The 25,592-nt window shown below is 41.6% G+C and overlaps 1 protein-coding gene across 1 annotated transcript; it reads left to right on the top strand.

The window, feature by feature from the left end:
• Positions 1-255: 255 nt before the first annotated feature.
• On the top strand, positions 256-25,442 carry LOC137373227 (fibronectin type III domain-containing protein 7-like). Its single transcript, XM_068038081.1, has 13 exons — positions 256-342; positions 2,144-2,537; positions 2,861-3,121; positions 3,295-3,549; positions 6,155-6,415; positions 8,602-8,862; positions 10,900-11,028; positions 13,338-13,592; positions 16,087-16,347; positions 16,457-16,717; positions 24,282-24,542; positions 24,838-25,098; positions 25,318-25,442. Exons 1-13 carry the CDS (start codon positions 256-258, stop codon positions 25,440-25,442), a joined length of 3,072 nt encoding a protein of 1,023 aa, XP_067894182.1.
• The last annotated feature ends 150 nt before the right edge of the window (positions 25,443-25,592 follow it).

Below are 25,592 nucleotides of genomic sequence, written 5' to 3'. Positions count from 1 at the left end.
TCTGGTTGCACTATTTGAGTGGAGTGGAATCCCTTCATGTTGATGAATCTCACTGGCTGCTAACTCAGTGCCTTGATGGCCACCTGGGCGCAATTGATAATACCCTGCACCTGAGGGAATCCAGCGATGGAGGCGAATCCCACTGCCCTTTGTACCTGTGAGGCCCTATCTGTTTGAAATTGTATGTACTGCCCAGCTTTCGCAAAAAGGGCATCAGTGATCTGCGAGATGCAATGGTGTGCTCCCACTAGCGACATGCCACCAAGGTCCACTGCTGATCCTTGGAAGGAGCCAGAGGCGAAGAAGTTCAAGGCCACAGTGATTTTGACAGCTGCTGGCAGGGCAAGATGAGCAGTGCTGTAAGGTCTTCCGTGAAGAGGGCAGAAATCTCAGTGACCATCGGCCTGGATAGGCGCAGTCTCCTACAGCACTGATTCTCCGACCATGTCCAGGGAGCTCCGTCTTCGATGGTATACCCTATGCTGCGGATATGGCCTGTGTAGCCTTCCTTCCCCTCATCCTGCTCCTCTACCCTCCTCATACCTGGGGGTCTGCCTCTGCTGCTGAGGATGTTGATCCTCATCGCCACTCGACCCAATATCTGAGAACCGTAATCCCATCCCCAGCTGTTGCCTTACTTGCAATCAGTTGCACTCACAATAACTTCTGGAATCCTAACCCCCTCCCGTTATGACCTTGTGATGCCAGGAGTGTCACGACCCATTTCACTGCCTGAGCACGTACAGACCACTCTCCCCGCACCCTTTACACCCACTATAGCACCTGTGTGCCAATGGCTGAGTGTCCCTCTCAGCTGTACTTCCTTTTATGAGCCCACCTAATTTCATGGTGCAGCCATGACTGTCTCCTCGCTGTGTTGCCACCTCTATCCGCTTGGACTGGCCCTGATTCATTGTGCAACCCACCAAAATTCCAAACTGGCCCTTAACGAGCAGACAGTGAGTTTGTTAACAAGATTAACTGCCCTTATTTCCAAACCGGGTGGATTTTCGAGGCCCGCCTTTCTTTGTCCTCAGGAAAATCACCGCAGGCAGGAATGGCAATGTAAAACCGGCACGCCATCCTGCAACGCTAATTTTTGCCCCTACCTTCATCCGTGCACATCCCCATCAGGGTCTAATAATCCTGCACTTCGTTGCTGTCAACAGGTGAGAGTTCATCACACGTTGCGATTCCTGCACCCAACTTCAGGGACTATCGAATTTAGCCTCCTTTGGCTTTAATGTCCTTTCAGTAATGGATCACCCAAACTAACTGTGGCCTAACATACATTTTGTATAAACTCATCAGTACTTCTTTATCCTTGCACTTTACGCCCCCTAATATGAAATTCAAATTTCTATTCAACATTTTTGTGGCTTTATCTGCCAGCTGTCAATCATTCAGGAAGTTATTAATTTGAAACTCTCGAGGTCTCTGATTTTCACACCCTAGTGTCATTTCGTTAAATGCCTGCTCCCATTTCTTCATTTTTCTCACAAAATGCATTACTTTACCACCATTATCTGCCAGTTGTCTGCCCATTCTGTTCTTTACAGCCTTTTTGGCAAACCTCCAACTTTTCTGTCATCAACAAGTTTTAAGATAGTGCTCCCTACACCTAAATGCAAATCACTTGCATTTAATATGAACAAAATTCCACCCAGCATTGACTCTAGGGCTGCACCACTCCCAGTTTCACCCATTTACTCCAATCCTTAGTTTCCTGTCCATCACCAACCTTCTACCCATTATCTACATTTCCTCTTATGGCATAGTCTGAATTTTTCTAACAACCCTCTTTTGAGAAACCTAATCAAACATTTCCTTTAAATCCACACGTACTACAACAACTACATTCTCTTTATGTATCCAATCAGTCACTTCATCAAAATGCTTTGATGGCTATTTTTTGATTAATCCATGTAAGTACTTGATAAGACCCCAGCTGCCATATTAAAAGAGGGCTACCACCTAAATCAGGCAAGCACTGCATTCAACAAGTGATAGGCCCCGGTGAACGTGTTGGTGTTAACCAGGCAGTAGGTCTACTGACCTCATTTTGATGCCATTACCACCCATTAATACTGATTTTGATAAGTTAAAATAAACCCCAAGATCTTTAATTTTTGATGTTTCATAGCTCATTTCCATGGTAACAGAATTACTTTTAGACTCTATTTTAACTTTTCAAATGTTTTTGTATATACACATTGTTGAATTTAAGCAGAAAGCTGACTTTGCCTTTATCCATCTTGTTTCTCTGATATCTTCAGTCCCTTGCAGTCCCCAGATTGTAAGTGCTTCTTTGGAATGTGCAACACACACGGTGTCAGTATTGTGGGAGCAGAGTGACGGCGCAGTGTTCTACATTGCAATTGCAGAAGGAATGGAAGGAGACAGGTATTCATGCAATGCAACAGAAGAAAGCTGTGAGATTATGGACCTCCCGTGTGGCCAGATGTACAGTATAATTATATTAGCAATGGATGAGAGTTGTACCAGTTTACCAAGTCCAGCTTTTGAAATTCAAACAGGTAAAACCTTTGTTCTCTATTTATGAAAATAAACAGAATACAGTCTCTAAAAGACAGGAAAATTAAGACTTGATGGATAAGCTGTATATTAAAAAACATCAGTTCACATTTTATACATTGAGAATTGCTACTGTTAATCTTAGTTACAAACTCAACTATAAAGCAGCAAATCCTATCAGATACTCATTAAAGTTTGAGTGCCTCTGTTGGACAGCTTATTCTAATGCAGTAATGATTGATTCATGCAGCTTTTAGACACATAAATGCAGATTTAAATCTACTACAGTTTAAGGATTCCATTCTGTGCTTTCTCCTTTCTGCAGTGCCTTGTATCCCACAGAATGTAGTCGCTCACATCAACTGTGACAGTAATAATGTGTCAGTGTTTTGGGATCCGAGTAATGGCACAGAGTCATACCTTGTAACAGCAGAAGGAAACAATGGCCATTGGGCCTCATGCAATGCAACAGATCCTGAATGTGAGATCTCAGATGTGTATTGTGGACTGAACTACTATATAACTGTACAGGCAATCCGCATGCAATGTAACAGCTCACAAAGCTCTGCTGTTACAATTAAAACAGGTAATTCTAGGCAAGAATTTAGAATGAAAGTTTCTAAAATGAATGCCATTGTCTCCCGAGACAAGGAGGCCAAAGAAGAAGAAGTTGAAATATTGTCATTTTTGTATTTTATAGACAGTTATGTGGCTCAGTGTTTTCCCAGTATGTGCTGTTTATGAATTTTCTTTTTGCAGTACCATGTGTCCCACAGAATGTTGATGCTCACATGGACTGTGATGCTGGATATACATCAGTCTCATGGGAGTTAAGTGAAGGTGCAATATCATACATTGCAACTGCAGAAGGAAGCAATGTGCAACACTGCAGTGCTAATGATACGTTGTGTGATATCACTGACCTGAACTGTGGAGAGACCTACACCATCACAGTTCATGCACACGATGACTCATGTGACACTGCTGAAAGTCCTTCCATCACAATGAAAACAGGTAACTAAAGAAACATTTCTAATGGACATAGTGTGAGCAAAGCCTTGGAATGAGCTTACAGCAATGTGAATATTTTCCTCACCAGTGTGTTCATTGCTTAAGAATCAGTCACCTCTTCACCTCCGAACCAGCCTATCAGGTACCTTCCAGAAAAATCAGACCACGAACCAAGATCAGAGGCGAGACAATGTGAAAAATATAATCCAATTTTAAGTGGGTGTAGGAACAGGAAGACTTGGCGTTTTATGTTCACAAATCTTTGAAGGTGGCAGGACAAGTTGAGAAGGCTGTTTAAAAAAAAAATGTAATCCTTGGCTTTATTTATAGAGGAATAGAGTACAAAGCAAGGAAAGTGTGCTAAAACTTTATAAAACATTGATCAGGCCTCATCTGGAGTATTGCTCAATTCTGGGCACCACACTTTAGATGGGATGACCAGACCTTAGAGGGGATGCAGAAGAGATTACCAGAATGATACCAGGGTGAGGGCCTTCAATTCTGTAGAGAGACTGAAGAAGTTGGCATTGTTCTCCTTAGAGCAGAGTAGTTTAAGAGGCGATTTGACAGAGATGTTCAAAATTATTAATGGTTTTGATAGACTGAATAAAGACAAACTGTTAACAGTGGCAGAAGGGTCAGTAACCAGAGGACAAAGATAAATACCTGAAGGGAAAAAAATTACGGGGCTATGTGAAAAGAGCAGGGGAGTGGGATTTATTGGATATCTCTACCAAAGAGCTGGCACAGGCATGATGGGTCGATTGGCCTCCTGTTTTGCTGTATTATTTTTGATTCTATGATCAGGAACACTTTTCTAGCTACATTTATCACTACCACATAGCTTAGAAACACACACCTTTAAACCCACAGCTCCTGCAATGGTCTGATCCCTGCAGTGATCCAGTAATGGTGCTTTTATATTGCATGTTTGTTATCGGAGCAGAGTCCTGGTGAATGCAGGCTCAACACAAAACGTGCTGTTCAAAACCCCAAATTTTAATCACATCAACTAAATTCTGTGATTTAAAATTAGCAGCACTCAGTGTACATTTTTCAGTGCATAGAATCATAGCATCTTACAGCACAGAAGGCTAGACAGGCTAAGCTTGTATCTGCTGGAGTTTTAGAAGAGTAAGAGGTGATTTGATTGAAATATATAAGATCCTGAGGGGTCTTGACAGGGTGGATGTGGAAAGGATGTTTCCCCTTGTGGGAGAATCTAGAACAAAGGTCATCCTTTAAAAATAAGGGGTTGCCCATTTAAGACAGAGATGAGGAGAATTTTTTTCTCTTAGAGGGTTATGAGTCTTTGGAACTCTCTTCCACAAAAGGCAATGGAAGTAGAGTCTTTAAATATTTTTAAGGCAGAGGCAGATAGATTCTTGATAAGGAAAGTGGTAAAAGGTTATCAGGGGTAGGTGGGAAATTGGAGTCGAGGTTACACTCGGATCAGCCATATTATTGAATGGCGGAGCAGGCTCGAGGGGCCGAGTGGCGTACTGCTGCTCCTAATTCATATGTTCGAAAGGAGGCCATTTGGTCTATTGTACCTGTACTGGATCTTTGAAAGAGCTATCCAATTTAACCCATTCAACCTGCCCTTTCCCCACAGCCCTGCAATTTTCTCCCCTTCTTTATCCAATTCTCTTTTGAAAGCTGTTATTGAATCTGCTTCCACCACCCTTTCAGGCACTGCATTCCAGATCATAATAACTCGTGATTGATTATAATCCATTATTACCTAATACAGTAACCAGTGAAGACTCTGGCTCCCGGTTAACATAGCTGTAGAAATTGAACTGATTCTGCATCCTTCACTGCGGCATAAAAGTGAGCAATGGCTGTGCTGGCTGCTGGCTGGCTGCTGCTATTTATGTCACTTCTTCTTCTTCCTTTCTGTATGTCCTATTGTTTTAATATACTTGCACTGTGCAATGGATAATGTGATAGATGTGCCTCCATAGAAAACTTTTCAATTTTCTTTCTGGACAGCAAAAGAAAAAGTGTCTTTGAAACTACAGGTTACTCGTGCAGTTCTCCAAAAGCAACAAGCATCTTTTTTGGCCATATAATGCATAAAAACAACAAATTAGAAACTAACAAAATACAAACTAACATTTTGCAGATGTTAAATAAGATTATGCATTTTATCGAGCTTTGAATAATGGTCAATAATTGAAATGTTAAATAAGTGCAATCACCTGGTCACTAATTACTGTATCTGTAAATTACCAGCGCAAATCTATACAGTTGTAAAAAAACTGCTTCTTTGACAATTTTAGCATCACATGATAGATATGTTAGCAAACCTGTGCACCAAACAAGAAATTAAAAGTGATCCCCACTTTGTGGACGATTAATTAACTTTTATTAAAGTTTTGGTTGACACTCACTGATCAATATGTTAAAAAATGCATTTTCCCATATCACTAATTTCAGCATCAATCTCAATCACAATAACCCTGATTTCTGCACTGAACAAAATATTGTTCACCAGAAAAACTCTCAAATACATTGGCTTGAAGATTTCAGTTAGAAAATAATTCCATAAAGTTGAGCAGCTACTGGACAAATGCTCTTCATCTGGTCTTTTTGCTCTTTTCAGTTTCGTGCATCCCACAGAATCTCGATGTCCAACTGGATTGTAACACAAACGATGCTTCTGTGTCATGGACCCACACTAAAGGTGCAGTGTCATACTCTGCAACAGTAGAAGGAAGTGATGGGCACACAGTATCATGTGATACAGCCAACAGACAGTGTCAAATAACCGATCTACACTGTGGACAGATGTATAATTTAACTGTAACAGCACTGGACCGTGTATGTGACAATTCACAAAGCTCTATATTTGAATTCAGTACTGGTAAGTCTTTTGTGTGGAATAGGATGATTCAAAAATGGCACAACCAATTCCACAAGGTTAATGGGGAAGACTGTGCAGTATTTGCAGCCTGGTGAAATCATGTTCAGATGATATGATCATGCATCAAAAACTTAATTAAACTTCACAAAAATGCTCCATTAAAGGCAATGAGCTGATTCCCTCCCGAAGCTCAGATGTGATTTGGCAAGAGTGGGCAGGAAACAGCTACTTGAAGATAAATCAGTGTCAGAGCACTGGGAGTCATTCAAGAAGGAGCTAGTAAAGGTTCAGAACAAATATGTTTGCTTGAAGAAACAGGGTGTGACTACAAATCCAGACCCCCCCTGGATGTCAAAGAGCATACAGAATAGGATAAGGCAAAAAAAAATGCTGATATCAGATGCCGAGAGTTCAGTATAACAGAAAGCCTACAGGAGTATAGAAAGTGCGGGGGTGAAAGTAAAAAGGAAATTATGAAAATAAAAAGAGGACATAAAAAAGAGATTGGCAAGTAATATCAAGGAAATCTCAAAGATGTTTTATAAATACATAAAAAGCAAGAGGGAAAGAGTAGGATCAACTAGAGGCCAAAAAGGTAACTTGCAGGTGGAGACTGAAGACATGGGCATAGTTCTTAACAAATACTTTGCTTCTGTTTTCAAAAGAGAGAGAGACAAAGCAGGCATTGTAGTTGAGGAGGAATGTGAAATATTAGATGGAATAAACATGATCAGGGAGGAAATATTAAGGTGTTTAGCATCCTTGAAAGTGGATATCATTTTGAAGGTGCTCCATTCTTAAAATGTTTTGAGGACTTGTGTTAAAAATTATGGACATTGGTTTATTAGGAAAACTGAAAAGATTCCACAGATTTTATTTTACAAGGGTCACTGGGAGGGCACTTGAGGTTTTGTTTGGAAAAAAACCTTTACTGGATGTCACATGCCTTAAGCTAAATAAACAACCAAAGCCTTGGATACTCGGGAAGTAGTTCACAGAGAAGTGTCATGTCAAGATTTATGATGGTCAAGAGTTGGTTTTGCTTTTGGGATATTGTTTTGGTTCAGTTGCGGTGTGGACTGTTTTGAAGGCAGTTGGAGGTCAGCCTACCAGGAAACAAGCACCCAGCTCACCTCTTTCTTCCTGTCTCTGAGAAACCCTGCACAGCCAGAGTGATATCTGAAACCCCTGATGCTGCATTTCTCCTGGAAAGCCTGCCAGACTAATTCTTGACATCTCCAGGGTGAACTGCTTCTGAAAAGATCCCAGTGACCCATCTCTGAGTACCTGGACACCAGACCAAATAGCAACTGAGATCCTTCCATATTCTCTCCTTTTTCTTCAGGAATTAACAAATATTTGGCCAAATTTTTATTTGTTTTTTTGTAAAGTGAACCTCTGCAGAGAAAACTTCTTTATTTTTTATTTAACCGGTGTGTGTGCATGCATGTGTGTTGGGTATCTAGAAGGGAATATCTATTTACATTCATATTTCAAAGTGTGTTAATGCTCTGCATCTTTACTGGATAAGTCTTGGTTTATAATAAAGTGATAATTATTTTGTTTATTAAAGAAATCCGGTTGATGTATTTTCTTCTGGAAAAAAATAGAGTATATGATTGACCATATCGGTCACTGGTTAAACATTTAAATATATGTTGTGACCTGTGGAGAAGTGGAACTAGAAAAGACAGTGCACTCCTCCTGCCTCGGTCATAATAATATATCACTAGGCTTGGATGAAATGTACAGGCTGCCAAGGGAAGCAAGGAAAGAAATAGCGGAGGCTCTGACCATCATTTTCCAATCCTCTCGAGGTATAGGCATGGTGTCGGAGGACTGCTAATATTGTACCATTGTTTAAAAAGGGAACAAGGGATAGCCTAAGTAATTGCCGGCCAGTCAGCTTAACCTTGGTATAAAAACAAGAAATGCTGGAATCACTCAGCAGGTCTGGCAGCATCTGTGGAAAGAGAAGCAGAGTTAACGTTTCGGGTCAGTGACCCTTCATCGGAATTTTCCTTAATAACTATTGCATTAGTTGGAGTCAAATATTTGTTCTTAAAAGAAAATTAAATACTTGTCAGAAGCACAAATATAATTTCAGTGACTTCTTATTTTGAATGTTTTGGATTGTAAATATTTCTTGCCCTGTCACAGCCAGTTTGTGTTTTGATATTTTGCAGCCCCATGTGCACCCCTGTATATTTACACCAATCTAAACTGTGGCACCAAGAGTACGAGAGTGACATGGGAGAAGAGTGATGCTGCGCTGTGGTACGTTACAACAGCAGAAGGACAAGATGGACATGTGACACTGTGTAACACAACTGAGACAAGCTGTGAATTCATGGACCTGCACTGCAGTCAAACATATTTGATAACTGTAAAAGCGATGGATGGTTATTGTCAGAGTGTAAACACTTCCATTTTTGAGACAGAAACAGGTAAAATTTCTAAAGCAGTTTCTGATGTCTGGGAAATATTACACTGGCACAGTAGAAAGGTCTAGAAAGGTCACATTGGTACTCTGCAATGTCACAAGGGGTACTCCTGTACTATAGAAATGGCTGATCACAAGACAATTAATACAGCCCCAATAAAAAAATGCCTCATTGCTTCTCGGATCCGAAGAGTGGTAGTTTTGTAATGAACCACTCTCTGAGCAAAGCCTCACTAGTCAGAAGCATGGACTGCGAAATTAACTGTGGAGGTCTGTTTATCTGACTGGTTGGGCTACAAACTGAGCAATGAAATTTCTTCAAAAACTCTTCTGAGGCTGTACTTCCATGTTCTTTTTGGGTCACCACCACTTGCTTATTTTCAACTCTGCACTCTGACTCAACCAATGCAACTCCTCGTGTTCATGAACTGCATCTTACAGGATGTTTCTAGCTGTGTTGGTTCTTCCAGATTTTAGTCAGAAGGATGCAGGATGGTATGTGGGACTGCCTTGTTCTGGGCCCTTGACAATGCTGATGGGCTGCTCCTTCTGGCCAGCACCTGCTGGTTACCGCCCCTATCAACCTCTGGGGAGGCAGGGATAGGCACTAGCATGTTGCACCACAGATATTTGACAAAATTATTGACTCAGCCACGGATATGGGAATGGTTTGATCTGTATATAAAGTATATAGCTAATCTAATGCCATCAAAACACAGTCCAATTTAAAATACATTTCTCCCTATAAATAAAGTAGCTAAGCACACAAACATCAATTGAGAGTAGCACAACTGTATTAGCTAGCTAGCAAGCAAAATAGTATGTAATGCCAATGCAAATTACATTCGTAATTACTTTTGCTGCTAGGTTATTTTAAAACACAAGGTTAAAGGCTTGAAGCAGGGGTGTCCAAAATTTCCACCTGGGTGGCGGGGGAGGGTCGGATTACAATTTTTGTATTAACATAGGGGCAGGTGAGGCAATTCTGGAGAGATAAAGGAATTAAAAAATTATCTTATTATTGATCAAAGCAAAAGCAAAGGTGCATTTTTGTGAAGAAGCTTTAAATGAGAAGACTTTATTGACTTACTTTCTGGTCACTATATTGGACAGTGATTTAGTGAGATACCTGGCAATTTTTGCTTGCACAAGTAGTCAGTGTTTGCCTGCACACTTCTTGTAGTGATGTGGAGTATTCGGATAGATGTCCATTTGTCAGGTGTGATCTTGATCGTGCTCTCCCACTTCAGTGTGTGTGTCCCTCACTCTGTCGTCCCCGCACCTCTCTGTGTTGCCCCACAGGTCGCCCCCTCTCTGTGTCGGTGCCTTCCCCTTTCTTTCTCTCTCTGCCCGCTCTCTCTCTCTCTCTCTGCCTTCTCGGCCTCCTTTCTCTCTCTCTCTCTATGCACCCTCTCTCTGCCCCCCACTCTCTCGGCCCTCTCTTTCTCAGCCCCCTCTCTTTCAGCCCCCCCTCTCTCGCTGCCCCTCTCTCTCTGCCCCTCCTGCTTCTCTCTCACTCTGCCCCCTCTTTCTTTCTTTGTCCCCCCCCTCTATCTATCTGCCCTCTCCTCTCTCTGTCCCCCTCTCTCTGTCCCCCCCCCTCTCTCTGTCTCCCCCCTCTCTCTCTCAGCCCCCTCTCTCTCTCTCATCCCTCTCTCTCTGTCCCCTCTCTCTTTCTGTCCCCTCTCTCTTCCCCCTCTCTCACTGTGTCCCCCTCTCTCTCTCTCTCTTTCTCTCTGCTCCCCTTTTGCTCTCTCTGCCCCTTTCTCTCTTTGCCCTCCTCTCTCTTTTACTCTCATCCCTCTCTCTCTGTCCCCTCTCTCGCTGTCCCCTCTCACTCTCTGCCCCTCTCTCTCTGCCCCTCTCTCTCTCTACCCCCCCCTTTTGCTCTCTCTCTACCTAGTCTCTCTCTCTGACCCCCCTTCTCTCTGCCTCCTATCTCTTTCTGCTCCCCCCTCACTCTCTCTCTCTGACAGTTGCAGAGAGCACAAACTCTCTGCAGAGCAACCTTGTGGTTGTACGGTTTTGTTTTAAATTGCAGCTGTCAGTTTCACAGCTAATAGGTGTTTAGAGCAGAGACAGCGCTTCCAAACCTTGGACAGATTCCTGGTTTTCAGTGAGCTTTTAAAAAAAAATCAGAACCCGCCAAAAACCCCCAAACTTGCTCCAGGTTTGGAAGTAGTCTCTCTGCTCTAAGCACCTGTCAGCTGTGAAACTGACAACTGCGATTTTTTTTAAAGTCGGACTGGTCTGTAAGAAGAAGCCAATGGGAAATTTCTCATCCCTGAAATTACCAGTCACGATCCTCAAAATTTTTACCACGGACAACTGGTGTCCGTGTATGGACGTGTTGCTAATCCCTGTGGGGAGGGGACCTTAGAGGTGCAACAAGGCAGCACTCCCTTTACTTTGACGGCCACCCAGTGGTGGATTTGTGGCAATGCCACTCTGCCACTTACCCACAGATTTCATTTCCTGCCTCCCTACTGGACTCTCGGACCTTCTATTTTCAGCTGTCTTCCTTTCCTCCTATATTGATTTGCAAAAGAAAACTTGTTAAAAGCATTTTAACACTTGTTATGAATGCTGGACTTTGTAGTATGGTTACGTTTTTAAAAGCTGTGATTTTTAATGTAATGTAAGAAGGAGGAGACATGTGACCTCATACCAACTCTACCTAGAGACAAGACAGGAATCCTGATCACCATGCGAACAAGAAACCCAGATCAAAGGCCCTTTTTAAAGAAGAATGTAAGGTTGTAACACCAGAAGAACAATGGGTTTCGCTTTCCCAGACTCTCAGATCATAAATAGGGAGCCAGGGGCTCTGAAGGTGCAAATTCAAGTTGAAATTTTTTACACCAGGAAATAAAGGAAGACCCAGGTGGTTCTGCTATGGCCAGACTTGTGGACTCTGCATTTTGAAAAAGGAAAATGACTATTGACTTTTGATTCTAGATAAATTCAACAGGCTTTCAGAACTCTGGAGGCTGTAAGGAAGACCGGAAGACCAGCAGTGGCAGTCTCAGAAGAGAGAGAGAGAAAACCTCTGCTCTTAGAACACTGATACAGTGAAAGGCTGCTAAGACATGAACCCAATTTGAAAGTTGAGGCTTGCGGAGGGAAAAGACCAGCGGCGTCACCAGAGATCTCCTTATTCACAGAAGTCCAGGTCGAAAGTGTTCGGAAGAAGTGAGCGAAGAGGACATTGACTTTGAGAAGGACACTGGGAGATCCAAACCATTGCAACTGGGAGAAGTTTGGGACTTTTAACTGCTAACATATCGCTTCAGTGAGGACACTGTATAACATATAAATGTGGTGTGGAGTTTTCAAGTGTTTTAATAAGTTAATGGGAAATACCTTTCTCTGTAATTTAGTGTATTAGCTACTTACAAAGTTACGTTAATGGTCTCACTAAGGTTGTAACAACATTTAAAAAGGCTCAATGATGTTTTTTAACCCCCATTTGCAGCTACTTGCCTTTTAAGCTTTGCAATCCCTCTCAGTTTAGGAGCAGTTTGCAGGCTTGAACTCTCCCCTGCAGCGTGGTCAAAGGACAGTGGTGAAGGGAACTTATATATAAATGGTATTTGTGAGCTAGGCTCACTTCATCCAATGACTTCAGCTACTGAATGTGATTTCATGCATAGCTGTCGGCACAATTTAGTTCCAGCGGATCTTCCACCAGGGTAAGTAAAACTACCCATTGTCTAATGTGAAAGCCTGAATGACCTTGGATCCTTCGAGATTGAAAGGAGGCAAAAGGGAGAGACCTTATATTAGATGTTAAATGGCATATGCAGCGTTAATGGTGCATTATTTTCAGTTAAATCACAACAAAGGAATGTAGTTAAGAACAAATCAAAGGCAAGTTCAGGACTGATGTCAGGAAGCACTTGTTCAACCCAAGAGTGATCAATGTCTACAGTGACACTCTAGGAAGGATCATGAATACATTCAGGAGACCCAGAGATAGTTCAGGAGAAAACAAAGGTTTCTATGGAAGAATGAGGTTGTTGGACCCAAACCCTCTCTCATATGTAATTATCTTTCTGACATGTCATAAATAACACAATTACAAAATGAACACCTAACCTGTGTCACACACTATCAAAATAAATGAAAGATATCTTCTGATCACTAAATGTTCAGTAAGGTTGGACAAATCAATTGATTGATTTTACTCTACTGAGAAACAGCACTATGACCTGAACACATTTTCAGGTACACTTCCTCCTTGAACTGGTGATTTTCTCAAAAAACTAGAGCAATATACCCATGGAGTAAGGGCCCAATCAGAAATTACAGTACATGTTGAATTCTGGGCTTCTGAATGGGAATCTAGTTACTGCACGGTTATTGTGTATCTCTTCATTAGGTGTTTATTTTCTGAGTTTGGTACCAAAGAAACCATTGGAACTTTGTCCTGATATCACCAATTCATGACATCTCATTTCTCTTTCCTCCTCCCAAAAGCACCATGTCCCCCTCAGAATGTGCAAGCTGATTGTGAGACTCTCACTGCCTTTGTAACATGGGAACCGAGTAATCGCACAGTGTCGTACACTGCAACAGCAGAGGGGAGTGATGGACACACAGCCACCTGCACCACATCTGAAACAAACTGTCTAATCCCAGATCTTCACTGCAGCCAAATATACAACATCTCTGTACTCGCATTCAGTGAAAACTGCAGCAGCATCCAAGGCTCCAGTTATGAAATTCAGACAGGTAATATAGAAATTTAGAGGGGAGGCGGTGGCGCAGTGGTAATATTACTGTGGACTAGTAATCCAGAAGTCCAGGCTTGTGCTCTGGGGACATGGGTTTGAATCCCACCATGGAAGATGGTGAAATTTGAATTCAATTAATAAATCTGGAATTAAAAAAGCTAATCTAATGGTGACCATGAACTCATTGTCAATTGTTATAAAAACCAATTAGGTTCACTAATGTCCTTGAGGGAAGGAAATCAGCTGTCCTTTACTGATCTGGCCGACATGTGACTCCAGACCCACAGCAATATGGTGGACTCTTAAATGCCCTCTTAAATGGCCAAGCAAGCCATTCAGTTCAGGAACAATTAGGGATGGGCAATAAATTCTGGTCTAGCCAGTGACGCCCACATCCCACGAATGAATAAAACAAAAAGAACTCGCCTGTATATAACACCTTTTAGCTTCTCAGGGCATCTCAAGCCACTTCACAGGCAAGAGATCATTTTTGAAATGTAGTCATTGTAGTTGAGTAGGCAAACTGAGCAGCCAATTTACACACAGCAAGCTCTCAAAACAGACATTAAAATGAATGATTTTCATCTTTTCCGATGCTTTTGGTTAAGGGATGAATACTGGTGAGAACAGCTCCCTGTTTTTCTTTAAAAAAGCTGCTGCGGGAGTTTTCAACTGGAGTAGATATGAGCCCAGATGAAAGTGTCATTGGAAAGGCAGCAGATGGACAGCCAGCACTGCCTCAATACTGCATTGGCTATCAGCCAGGATTTTATGAAAGCGGAGGGCTCGTGGCCTGAAAATGGTGAAAAATTGCCTACCAATCCATTGTCGCGGTCACTGAGGCCATGGCCATGATACACTGGGGCAATCTCTGGCCATTTGAAGTGGCCCCATGTCATGCGGTGGACCTACTTAAAATGTTAATGAGGTCCAATGATATGCTTAGATCTCCAACTGCTAGTTCCGGGCTGAGCTGAACGGAATGTGCACGGTGCTCAGTCTGAACAGCATCTGGTAATCATCCAGCTAATGTGGATCCCAAAGGAAAGTTCCTCTTTGTTTTTGTGGGTTGGTAGGAGCAGGAGTGCTCCTCCAGGCTCCACAAACCTAATGTGAGCCTCTACCATAATAAAAACAAGAAATGCTGGAAATACTCAGCAGGTCTGGCAGCATCTGTGGAGAGAGAAACAGAGTTAATGTTTCAGGTCAGTGACCCTTCAACAGAACTGAGCCGCTACCATGTTAGTTTTCCTCCCAACCCCCACAGGAACCTGGGGCTCCCTCAGGACCCTAACCTTCCTCCAGCCCAGATAGCAGGCTGCCCTGGGGCTCTCATTTGGTGCGAGGAACCTGTGGACTCATTGCAAATGAGGCATCTTGCTCAAAATGGATCAATGGGACCACCAAGTGGCTGGTCTGTATTCCATCAGCCACTTGCGCTGTTTACTCACTGTATCATACTAATTTTAGGACATACAAAAATCAGGTAATGAAAGGGCCATTCAAAGGCTGTTTTAGATTAGATTAGATTAGAAATACAGCACTGAAACAGGCCCTTCGGCCCACCGAGTCTGTGCCGAACATCAACCACCCATTTATACTAATCCTACACTAATCCCATATTGCTACCAAACATCCCCACCTGTCCCTATATTTCCCTACCACCTACCTACACTAGTGACAATTTATAATGGCCAATTTACCTATCACCCTGCAAGTCTTTTGGCTTGTGGGAGGAAACCGGAGCACCCGGAGAAAACCCACGCAGACACAGGGAGAACTTGCAAACTCCACACAGGCAGTACCTGGAATCGAACCCGGGTCCCTGGAGCTGTGAGGCTGCGGTGCTAACCACTGCGCCACTGTGCAGTTCTCCAATAATGAAAGAGCCAGGGTTTGTAAGCATTAGAATGAACTACAAAACAATGTTCTCTTCTATTAGTATAAAGAGAGGACCATCATTCAGGCATACCTACTTTACCAAATATCAGCCAAAACTAAATCAGGACACAGAACCACTGTCCTGCCATCCTAAATGAAAAGCACATGTACCAGCCTGCTGCCCTGGAGCTGCCATCATTCAGTGGCGTTCCAGGGTGCTCCTGTAGACAGTGACTGGAATGCAGCCCAATGCTGCACTGATTTCATCTCCATCCAGCCTGCACCACAGCAACCTTCACTGGCCGCTGTGGATACAGCAATAAACTAAGGATTTTGGGATCAGCATCCTTCTATGCCCATCTAGCACCATAGGTACAAAAATTTAACACTCAGAGAAAACACTTGGGGACTTAGCAGTCAAATTGGGTACAGACCATAGTGACCCAGAGCACCGAGCTGAAATTTGTTGGCAATAAAACATGACGTCTGAATTAAGTCGTCACATATTGAGATTATTTAAGTTCCATGAGCTGCTGGCAAGGACCACTTGATCAAAACAATTTCTCACTTTAACCCAATTGATATTAATGTTTATATTTCCTTTTCTACAGCACCGTGTGCCCCAGATGAGATCATTGTGAACATGGACTGTAATTCTAATCGAGTAGTCGTATCATGGGGACGGTCTAATGGAGCGATGTCATACGATGTAACTGCTGAAGGCAGTGATGGACACACACACTCACACAACACAACAGAGACACGTTATGAAATGCTGGATTTACACTGTGGACAGTCCTATAACATAACAGTAACAACACTGAGTTATAGCCGGAATGGCATTTCAAGTACTTCTGTCCAAATCCAAACTGGTAACGTTATTAATCCTTAAATATTATCGACCATGGAAATAGTTTCACATTTATTGTGATATTTACAGGACAGAGAGAGGATTGATATTCATTTGTATTTTCTAAATAGCACCGTGCATTCCTGAGAATTTAAAAGCTGAGCTGAACTGTGATTCGAATGCAGTATCCTTCTCCTGGGACGACACCAATGGAGCAAAGTTATACACTGTGACCGCTCGAGATAGTCAAAGAGTCACAGCTTCATTCAACACAAGCGATACAAAGGCTCAAATCCCACACCTGCAGTGTGGTGAATATTATACAATCTCTGTTCTAGCAACGGACAATCTCTGTAAAAGTCCTCAGAGTGCAGTGGTGAATGTACATGCAGGTATCATGCATTTCCACAAAGTTTTTTGCGACATCTTAACAAATGAAGTCTTGTGTTCACAAGCAGTATTTAAATGTGTGAATTTTTATGTTGCTAATTATGCACTTGTTGAGTGGGTCTCTGTGCATGTTGCAGGTTAATTTGTAAAACTCATGTTGGAGAGTCCGCGGCTGAAATTACTCTTTATGTTGCTGCCATCTTTGGTATGGCAAAGCTATAGACATGCATTGTTTATAAGTGCAACAGTAGTGTTTAAAACTGGTGCACGGAGAAGTCACCTCGAATTTGCTGCTAGTGGTTAAGGTCTAAAGGTCAGGATATTCCAGCAGATATCAGTTCCATCTGGTCTCCCCCTTGTTTAAGCTGTGCTCAGTCTTAATGCTGGGACTCAGACGTGCATCTGAATTTGACACCTGCAGCGGGTGGGAGCTTTATTACCATCTACAGAAGGATTGGGGAAATGCTCAGCGTAGTATAAGGATATGAAAGAGTTAATCGTAAGAGAGTGTACAGATTACCACCCACCATGATGATGTAAAAGATCATGTGGGAGAGACTCGAGAACAGATACAGCATGGTGTTTGAAGGAGACACACAGGCTAGTGTGGAGTTTATATCGTTGTTATGAAATAATTATTAATGTTTAAAAACTGCAGTCTAAGAACCTCTCTGGTAGTCTCAATAAGGTGGCAGCTTACAGAACCAAACATATAACACTCGGTACTTTTTCAAGCCCACAAACCTGCTGTACAGCATGTCTTCAATGCATCCAGTGAAAGCTGACAGGCATAAAGCCCAGCTACACCTGCAGGTGAAAGGGCTTTTAAAAGGCCCATACACACGAAAGGTAAGTGCAATCGGATTTTTAGAGGACTGACTTGTGTTTTTTTAAATTTTGTTTCACACCTGGCTTTCATGAGTCTTTGTGCCAGGTCCAGTTATTTATTTATTTTGCCCTTATTTCCCTTCATTGACAACAGAGGATTTGCCCCAGGGAATGTTTGCTGACATGTTTGGTGGGAAAAGGAGACACATGGGAGCTTGCCAGCTAGATCAGACGGTCCAAGAGTGGCTCTGTGCTCTTCCACTCATATCTGTACCCCAGCCTCTGCAGAGAGAAGTAGCCAAGTTCACCTCGGCAGAGACTTACTGTACAGAATAATCAGACAAATGACATACTTGAGGTACTTTGCAGAATGTTTTAGTTTCCACATATGGATGTGACTCGATAGTCACTTAGATAGTATTAGTCCCTTTTTAATGCTGTTACGGTACAGAATTAATGCAAGTGTACATTTACGGTGTTTATTTGTGTGAAGTAATGGACACTGTTAGCGGGAATGAATCTAGAAGAATCACTCGACACTCAGGTCTGCTCCAATGTCAAACAGTTTATTACGCCAGCGGGGAGCAGGTCACTGGTCTGTCCAGATGCCTCTCCACCGAACAAAGAAAAATCATCCATACTTATACATTTTTCAAACAGTTACTCAGCCCATCCTGGCTGGACATGATCCAATCATAACGGTTATTGATTACATACATTACACATAATACCAATTAGATTACTCATTAGGCATCATGTGGCTACGTGATCAGCTCATAGCAAGCCCCCTGATCATCTTGTGATGTTTCTCAGACCCCCTTATCAACTATCCTTGAGTCTTCACAATGAATCCTTTTACCTTTATCAAGCTTGCATTCCTGATTGCTTCATGCAGTCTGCAGTTACACAAAGCAGCTGTCTTATACACTGATATGAGGGGCCCTCCTTGGTCAGGCTAATTGCCTGTGCTAAGCAGTACCATGCTCAAGGCTGCAAGCTAACTAACTTGTACCACAATGCCTTGGGTAAATACTCCATTTTGTAACAATATGTGGCTATACTTTCATCTTATATATATATATATATATATGTGTGTATTTATTTAGCTGCATCGGCCACAATTTTTTCCTTCTACAATCCCCCCTTTCGGTAAAGGACTACCCCTAGTCCTGTTAACCGACATACCTACTTTATTATCCCCGTTTTAACCCTGTCCGGTATTCCCTGCCTCTACGTGCTGGCCAGTCACGTGATTTCAGGAATCCCGGTCACTTAAATCAAATCAATATGACCCAAATTATCGTGTCCCTTTGAGGTTAACCCCCTGTGTTGTTCCTTTACCAAAGCCTTTGCTTTCTTTTGCTTAGTATATTGTCCGCATGATCTACAAGCCAATATTACCCCGGTGGGAGCCAGTACCAATTGCACTCCCACCAACACGTGTGATATTATCCTGATTCAAGGGTGAATATTGACGTTCATCCCCCAATACCAAACTCATTCCCGCCAGCTTGTACTTTGAAGTTCCTGTTCATTATTTTCCTTGAGAACCTTTAACTTTCTTTTTAACTGATGGTAAAGCTTCACTGAGTGACCTTCTTTGTCCCGTAATCCGCTCAATTTATCATCTATGTGTGGGATTGGGGCTTGCTCTGACTCTTTATAATGCTGCAGGTGATTGTGGAGCTGATCAGTTGCATTAATGGTTTCCAGCCCCCGCTGTTGGATATAAACTATCCAGGCTAGTCCTATAGTGACTGGTTGTTGAGGGGTAAAACAGAAGTCTGGGTATGGTATGGGACAGCGTCAGCTTCCATAGCAGTATGATGTTTCGATGGTGGAAACGCAGTACTTTCCATTTCCCTGGTACCCCGACCTTGCAAAATCTCTGTCAGATAATATCGGAGGGAGGTATCGCCCTGTCGATCCAATCTGGTACCTCCCCCCTTTGGAGCTGATCGAGGTTGTGTCTCATTTGTTCCACCATCCACAGCCCATAAGTGTGGCACAATTGTCCTTGCCGGGTACGGCATCCAAAGTGATTAATAGTCTTGGCATGGGCCTCCAGCACTGCTATTCCATCTAATTGTATTTCCATTGTTCTCTGCCCCAGACCTGTTTGATTGGGCCCCCTCCGCTTGAATTATGAGCTCCCTTATAACCCGCCAGATTCGTTCAACATTCTCGTTTACCGCTTGTGTATATAAACAATTGATTAAAGAAGTCCCAGTATTGATCCCTGTTACTTCATCATTTAATATTTTTTTTTCTCTTGTATCTATGAAATGGGTTACGCCCCCTTATCCTTGTGGCCCCTGTGGCATCAGCAGCTTGTCGCACTATTACAGTGGCTAACATACTATACATATTCTTAGCCTGTTCTGAACAATACTCTGGCATCCGGATACCTGAGACATTGATCAACACAGGCACAATTTCATGTTTTACATTATCATACAACGCTTTCCCTGGGCTTGATGTACTCACACACATCCATGTTCCTTTCAACTTTCCTTATCATCTGTTGCCCAATGGGAGGGGCACAAACAATTCCAAAGGCACAGCTCTCAGTTACCCCTTCCCCTTTCTGTCTGGTCACGCAGTTAGCACGGTCATCTGTGGAACACCGTACACATACTGCATCTTTGCCCAGATTCACCGTAAGCCATGCAGTCAAGTAGGTTTACTCGCCGTTATACACTTCCCATTCAACATGTTGTGCAATGCCCCATAGTTCATATAGTCCATATTAATACTCCTTTCATTAATCCGTGTGCATCCATTACCGGGTCTTTGTTCTTCCTCTCCGGATATTAGCATCAAGCTCCCAGCCACTGCAGTCCGGTTCTTTCCCATTCGCCACTAGTGGTTATATCTGTAATTTAAACACACTGCCCTGGTGGTCACCAGGTGTTAGTACTTGTCCATGTTGTGAGTATCTCCCGATGAGGGATACATGTCTACCTGTGGGGACTGAACATGTCCTGGGGAATCCAGGAGTTAATTTATATTCTTATCATCTCTACTCTTTCAAAATGATCTATATGGTCCCGTTGTGCTCGGGTTTCGTTCCCCACAATCCTTGCACAGTTAGTAACCCATCTAATAATAATCCAAATGCCTATCAATACTACCATTATTCCCTTGATTATATTTTTTCAGTTGGGACCATGTATTTCCATCGGCCCTTCCCTTTACCATTACTTTGTCTCCCACAACAGGCACCTTTGTCTGTTCCTCTTTCATGTCTGTGTCTATAGAATCTCCTGCCTCAGATCATGCAGTTGTCTGCACAGCTCCTTCACTAATCTTTTAACCCTTTCTCTCGTGGGTCCTACTTCCTCACTACCTGCTACGACATACCTTGAGTCTCATCACCCTTCCTGTCATTAGTTCAGTTGCTCTCCATGTAACAAATCACATCTGCACACTTACACTGGTATTCCAATGTCATGCCACATATTCTGAACTCTCAGGTGATCTTATCAAAAGATCAAATATCAGCGGTGGGGAAAGGGCGGCGCTGGTGGTGTCTATCTGAGATCTTTGCTTACCTCCCCTGCAGGGTCCTGATGTCTCAGGTTATGGCCAGACTTTCAAATGTAACTCTCTTAAAAACTCATATCTCCAAGAGAAAACTATCAATTGCTAGTCTTATCTACACTTTCCTGACTTTCACTGGAAAATTCGAGGCTTCTTGGAAATTAGCTGTTTATTTCACTATTTGTTTATCCCCAGAATTCCTTTATTAGCGCTTGCATCAGCCAGATCTGATTGCCAATTCCCATTAATTATAATTCTATTTAATTTTGAGCCCTGGAGAACCTTTCCAATTAATATTCATAATTCCTTAAAACAGAAATCAAACATTTCTGTTTGATTCCAGACATTACTGTATATTGTTTGTGTTTTTTTTTAACCTTTGATGACATTCTAATTCCTTAAATAACTTGTCAAATTAAACTGGATTTTCGACATCTCAGATTATTCCAAATTCAAATAACAGTAAATTTCCCTTTGAATACTTTAATTAACCACTCATATCAATTTAATTTTGTTTATCGATTCCAATTTCTTATGCCCAGACTTGGTGATATTGCATTTTTTTTAGTAAAGACAGAAGTGCTTGCAACTATTTCTCCTTCTCAAGCACTTTGTTTCATTGATAAAGATAGTTGCAGCAAGGTTAATTTCTTGCTTGTCTCCAAGGGGGCGGAGCAAAGCATTCTCCGCTGCGTCGCTTTACGTAACCCTTTTTATTAATCGAAAAGAACTAAACTCCATTTTAAATGTTTTTTGGTATCCTTAGGATTTTCAAACAACAAAATCTTAAGTAACATTATCAACTTCAAAGGAAACCATCTCCATCAGGAAAGACAGCATTTTAGATTAAACTCCAATTGTTTCCAAACTTTTAGCATCTTTTGTAAGAGGTTTCTAATCCAAGGATTTTTTTATAAAACAAAGATGATTCCAAATTCCAATTCACTGCAATAAATATTTAAAAATCAAAACTGCCGATGTTATATGAGTGAGTCCTATGTCCGGAACTTAAGACTCCCCCAAAACTCGACATGCTAAACTTGAAAGTTCATTGTGGTTGCAAATGACATTTCCAGGTTTTTTTTTCAATTTAACAGGTCAATTAACCTTAACAGTATTAATTTAATTCAGACTTATTAACTTATAATACTTATTAACTACACACAGAACAGAATAGCACGTGCTTTTTTTAAAGATAGGTAAATTACGTCATTTTTCTTGTTCTTTCTTCAGGCGCCTTTTCAAATAAAACCAAAAACTAAAGAAAAAGTTATTTAACATTCTTATAACAAAAGATTTAACAGCAGCTTTTTAGACAGACAGAATCTTTCCTATATCTCCTTTGTTTATCCATATCTCTCTTAAACCAATATCCAATTCCTGACATTTGCTACTTAAAACAGTCAGTAAAACATGTCTTTAATTTAAACTCCAAAAAAACTAGAACAGATTTTAAACTGGAACTCCAATTAAAGCAGGAGTTGTAAACTTCAAATTGGATTTCTGACAAACATCTTCAGACCTTCAAGGCTGAAGCTTATCTCTTAGAAAATTGTTCATTGGCTTTTCACAGTTGCAAAACCAACTTTTAAAATCAAAATAAAATTTTAACTTAAAATATAATTCAATTTTATATCCCATTCCTGGGTGCACAATCTTAAATCGAAATGAACACACTCAACAATCACTTTTCACACTCATTCAATTCCAAACAACTTAATAGACTCAAGCTTTCAACATTAAAGCCAGACAACAAAGAGTTAACGACAGTCAGTTCTACAGAACACAAGCTGTACATCCCAGACATTCAATTAATTCGTGGACGCTTCCAACAATCACACATTCGAATCAAAGACACAGTAACTTGTTTTTACTCTAAAACATAGTCTTTTGTGTCACTCTGCCATAAACTTAGTGAATGCTTTTTTTTTTCTTTTTGTTTCTCTGCCAGTTGGCAGGTAATGGACCCCACTCGAGCTTCATCTTTTCACTGGCCATATTTGGGTAGGATTAGAACCGTTAGAATCTACTCTCAGAGGTCCGCTTTTAACCTAGCGCAACTTGTAGTAGACCGTCTCCTGGCTAACTGTCGGGTCACAAGTCTGTCCGTATTTCATACAACAAGCTTATGATATATATACGCATACGTATATTCCAAACCCTTCTCAACAGTGCCTACGTCTCTTAACGAACTACCTACCACCGTTTGACCATTGGTCAGATCCTGTTCACAAACTTGGCATTCGTCGGTCGCGAAACACCACCCCGCCCCGGGATAAGCTTTAAAGATACTCACCCGGTATTCCTGATGGCATCAAGCGACCGCCGAATCCTGTTCTCAATTTCGGGATCAGGCTCCAGCCAACTCCCCCTTGGCCCCTTCGGGGTTACAGAAGAGCTGACTTACACCTGATCCTGCCGACTACGCCAATTGTTAGCGGGAATGAATCTAGAAGAATCACTCGATACTCAGGTCTGCTCCAATGTCAAACAGTTTATTACGCCAGCGGGGAGCAGGTCACTGGTCTGTCTAGATGCCTCTCCACCGAACAAAGGAAAATCATCCATACTTATACATTTTTCAAACAGTTACTCAGCCCATCCTGGCTGGACATGATCCAATCATAACGGTTATTGATTACATACATTACACATAATACCAATTAGATTACTCATTAGGCATCATGTGGCTACGTGATCAGCTCATAGCAAGCCCCCTGATCATCTTGTGATGTTTCCCAGACCCCCTTATCAACTATTCTTGAGTCTTCACAATGAATCCTTTTACCTTTATCAAGCTTGCATTCCTGATTGCTTCGTGCAGTCTGCAGTTACACAAAGCAGCTGTCTTATACACTGATATGAGGGGCCCTCCTTGGTCAGGCTAATTGCCTGTGCTAAGCAGTACCATGCTCAAGGCTGCAAGCTAACTAACTTGTGTAAATACTCCATTTTGTAACAATATGTGGCTATACTTTCATCTTATATATATATATATATATATAATATATATGTGTGTATTTATTTAGCTGCATCGGCCACAATCTTTTCCTTCTACAGACACACTCTGCTTTAATTTTCTATTCACATTCCTAGGTATATAGAGTGACAAGTTCCAGTGCAATTATTGACTATTCAGTAAATTCATCCATCCATTCATCTTACATCCATTTTAACTTTCAATGTTATTTTCAGTCCCTTGTGACCCACAGAATGTAGAGGTAAGACTGGAGTGTAACCGAAATACAGCTTTGGTCTCGTGGGACTATAGTAAAGGTGCACTGTTATACACTGCCATCGCTGAAGGACCTGATGGGAACATCACATCATGCAGCACATCAGAAACATCATGTAGAACACCCATGTTACTCTGTGGTCAGTTATATTCTGTATATGTCATCGCAGCTGACAGCACATGCAACCAATCTCAGAGTTCAGTCGTTGAAATTCAAACAGGTAACTTGCCAGCATTTTTTAAATTAACCAATATAGTATTGCAGTGTATAGACATATAATAATATGCAGCGTGTATCAGTAACCCATAGGTCCCTCTGTTGTTTCACACCATTAAATGTTTTCCATTAAGTGTGTACTCTCAATCCTGCACATAGCACCTTTCATTGGTAACAGGAAGAACTACTTTTAGAGTTTATTTTAAGCTTTTTGAAATGCTATTTGTATATACACATTGTTGAATTTAAGTAGAAAGCTGACTTTGCCTTTATCCATCTTGTTTCTCTGATATCTTCAGTCCCTTGCAGTCCCCAGACTGTAAGTGCTTCTTTGGAATGTGCAACACACACGGTGTCAGTATTGTGGGAGCAGAGTGACGGCGCAGTGTTCTACATTGCAATTGCAGAAGGAATGGAAGGAGACAGGTATTCATGCAATGCAACAGAAGAAAGCTGTGAGATTATGGACCTCCCGTGTGGCCAGATGTACAGTATAATTATATTAGCAATGGATGAGAGTTGTACCAGTTTACCAAGTCCAGCTTTTGAAATTCAAACAGGTAAAACCTTTGTTCTCTATTTATGAAAATAAACAGAATAATGTTCCTAAAAGACAGGAAAGTTTAGAAGTCACATAGCATTATCAAACTGTATTAAAGTAAACATGACTTTACATTATGTATATTGATAATTGCTAGTTAGTCTTTGTTACAAACTCATCTCTCTAGTGGTTAATCCATCAGATACTGATCAAATTGCCTCTTTTGCATGTTGTATAGCTCATATAAATGCATCAGGAAATCAGTATAGACCAGGGATTGATCTACTCTTTCAATTTGTGGGGCCTCCTTTCTGCATTGCTTTTGTGTTTGATGAAATTGTTTTCAGCTGTGAGCTGAGTTAGATGTTGATGCTTTACTATATTGTTTCCCTTGCACAATAGCATGAAGTAGTGGTAGGATTCACAGACTGATTGACAATCTAGCAGGCTACGAGATGAGTGCTCCTTCCATTGCCTTATGCATTGTTATACCAGCTGATAGGATGTTTGACC

The sequence above is a fragment of the Heterodontus francisci genome, chromosome 8 (genome assembly GCF_036365525.1).
Source record: "Heterodontus francisci isolate sHetFra1 chromosome 8, sHetFra1.hap1, whole genome shotgun sequence".
NCBI classification, from domain to species: Eukaryota; Metazoa; Chordata; class Chondrichthyes; order Heterodontiformes; family Heterodontidae; genus Heterodontus; species Heterodontus francisci.
This window is presented reverse-complemented; position numbering and strand designations above follow the sequence as displayed.

Excerpts from the sequence above, each read along its gene's own strand:
- LOC137373227 (XM_068038081.1), top strand. The coding sequence starts at position 256 with ATGCCACCAAGGTCCACTGCTGATCCTTGGAAGGAGCCAGAGGCGAAG. Across the intron at positions 16,348-16,456 it reads TTCTGTCCAAATCCAAACTG|CACCGTGCATTCCTGAGAAT; the intron begins GTAACGTTATTA and ends TTTTCTAAATAG. Across the intron at positions 24,543-24,837 it reads AGTCGTTGAAATTCAAACAG|TCCCTTGCAGTCCCCAGACT; the intron begins GTAACTTGCCAG and ends TGATATCTTCAG.